This window comes from Myotis davidii, unplaced genomic scaffold (genome assembly GCF_000327345.1).
Source record: "Myotis davidii unplaced genomic scaffold, ASM32734v1 scaffold18, whole genome shotgun sequence".
Classification (NCBI taxonomy): Eukaryota; Metazoa; Chordata; class Mammalia; order Chiroptera; family Vespertilionidae; genus Myotis; species Myotis davidii.
In genome coordinates this window covers 8,877,258-8,879,279 of record NW_006292696.1, presented here as the reverse complement: position 1 = coordinate 8,879,279, position 2,022 = coordinate 8,877,258, and the positions used below count along the sequence as shown (strand labels likewise).

The 2,022-nt window shown below is 50.0% G+C and overlaps 1 protein-coding gene across 1 annotated transcript; it reads left to right on the top strand.

Moving 5' to 3' along the window:
- Positions 1–1,408: 1,408 nt before the first annotated feature.
- LOC102773543 (ras-related protein Rab-5C) lies at positions 1,409–2,020 on the top strand (the record flags this gene model as incomplete). Its single annotated transcript, XM_015565666.1, has 1 exon — positions 1,409–2,020. A coding segment is annotated over exon 1 (447 nt), but the record flags the coding sequence as incomplete, so codon positions are not given.
- Positions 2,021–2,022: the final 2 nt, after the last annotated feature.

Below are 2,022 nucleotides of genomic sequence, written 5' to 3'. Positions count from 1 at the left end.
CTAAAATGACGGTCACAACACCCACTTCATTGGGGAACGCTATGGTCAGCAAATATAACAATGTACGTTAAAGTGCTTTGTAAACTAAAGCCCAGTGCAAACTTGGAGTGAGAAGAACTCGGGCTCTGATTAGACGACCTCCATTAACATCCCGGCTGTGACACTTAATAGTGCGTGAAATTTAAGCAAAGTATACACAGCCTCCCTGAGCTTCAGTTTTCTCATCCAGAAAATGGAGATAATATCTTTCCTTATAGATAAGACACCTGGAGCACTGTAAACACCTAATATAGGAAGGTTGTAATGATATTGTCTGTGCTTTCCCAGGAATAACCAGTTAGCTCTTCTACTTGGAGGAGCTGCCCCAGGAGAGAGGAGCAGGACTTTCCTTCAAAAACAGAGAGGATGAGTGAGAAGGAAAAGGGAATATAGTCAATAATATTGCAATAAGTTCATACGGTGAAAGATGATTACTAGAATTAGTGGGGTGATCACACTGTAACATATACAGATGTCAAATCACTATATGGTACACCTGAAACCAATATAACCAATATAAGATTGTATACCGACTATACTTAAACTAGAGGCCTAGTGCATGAAATTCGTGCATGGGTAGGGTCCTTAGGCCTGCCCAGCGATCAGGGCCAATCAGGGCCTTCCTTCCCCAGGTGCCGGCCAGGGCCTTCCTTCGTTCCGTGCTATCCCCTGGTGTTCAGTGTGCATCATACTGAGTGATCGAACTCCCGGTCTCCCAGTCAAATTCCTGAGGGGACACTTTGCATATTAACCTTTTATATACATAGATAAAAATTTTAAAAGTTAAAAAACAGTTCCCCAAAGCACCTTAGTTCCCTAAAGACCAAAAAGGAAGTGGGTAAAATGCCCAATTCCCTACCCACAACCCCAAAGCACTTTTCCAGACTCTCTACCACCCAGACACCCAAGCTCTGAACTGCGTCTCTGAAATCCTATATAATAAAAAGCTAATATGCTAAGTGTCCAGTCATTTGGTCATCCATTCAACCAAAGAGTAATATGCTAATGATATGCTAAGGTCGCTCAACCACTCACTATGACTTGCACTGACCACCAGGGGGAAGACGCCCCTCAGGTAGGTTAGCTTGCTGCTGGGGTCCGGCCAATCAGGACTGAGCAAGACGAGACAGGCCAGAGGAGACAGGCCTGGGAGCCCTCTTGCAGTCCCTTCCCGACTGGCCAATCTCCTACGTCCCTCCCCAGCCACGATCATGCACTGGTGGGGTCCCTTTGCCTGGCCTGTGCCCTCTTGCAATCTGGGCTGAGGGACCCCCCCACCAAGTGCACAAATTTCATGCATCGGGCCTCTACTATAAAAATAAGAGGGCAAGAGAACCTAGCAATAAAAAATATTTTTTAGGGAGGCCGGAAACTCCGCGGTGGGGGAGAAGAGTGGAGCCCGTCCGAGCCCTGGCCCCAAGTAACGCCGCCGCCCCAAAGCCGCCTTGGAGGCCCCCCTTCCCACTAAGTGCCTCTTTGCTTAGCACCGGCCCCTGCCCTCACACTCACTGGTACCGCTACAGCAGGACGGGCCATGGTGGGTCAGGGAGGTGCAGCACGACCCAATGGACCAGCTGCTGGGAACAAGATCTGTCAGTTTAAGCTGGTCCTGCTGGGGGAGTCTGCAGTAGGCAAATCCAGCCTTGTCCTCCACTTTGTCAAGGGACAATTCCACGAGTACCAGGAGAGCACAATTGGGGCGGCCTTCCTCACACAGACTGTCTGCTTGGACGACACAACAGTCAAGTTTGAGATCTGGGACACAGCTGGACAGGAGCGGTATCACAGCCTTGCCCCCATGTACTATCGGGGGGTCCAGGCTGCCATCATGGTCTACGACATCACCAACACAGATACGTTTGCACGGGCCGAGAACTGGGTGAAGGAGTTACAGAGGCAGGCCAGTCCCAACATCGTCATCGCCCTGGCCGGTAACAAGGCAGACCTGGCCAACAAGAGAGCCGTGGAATTCCAGGAAGCACC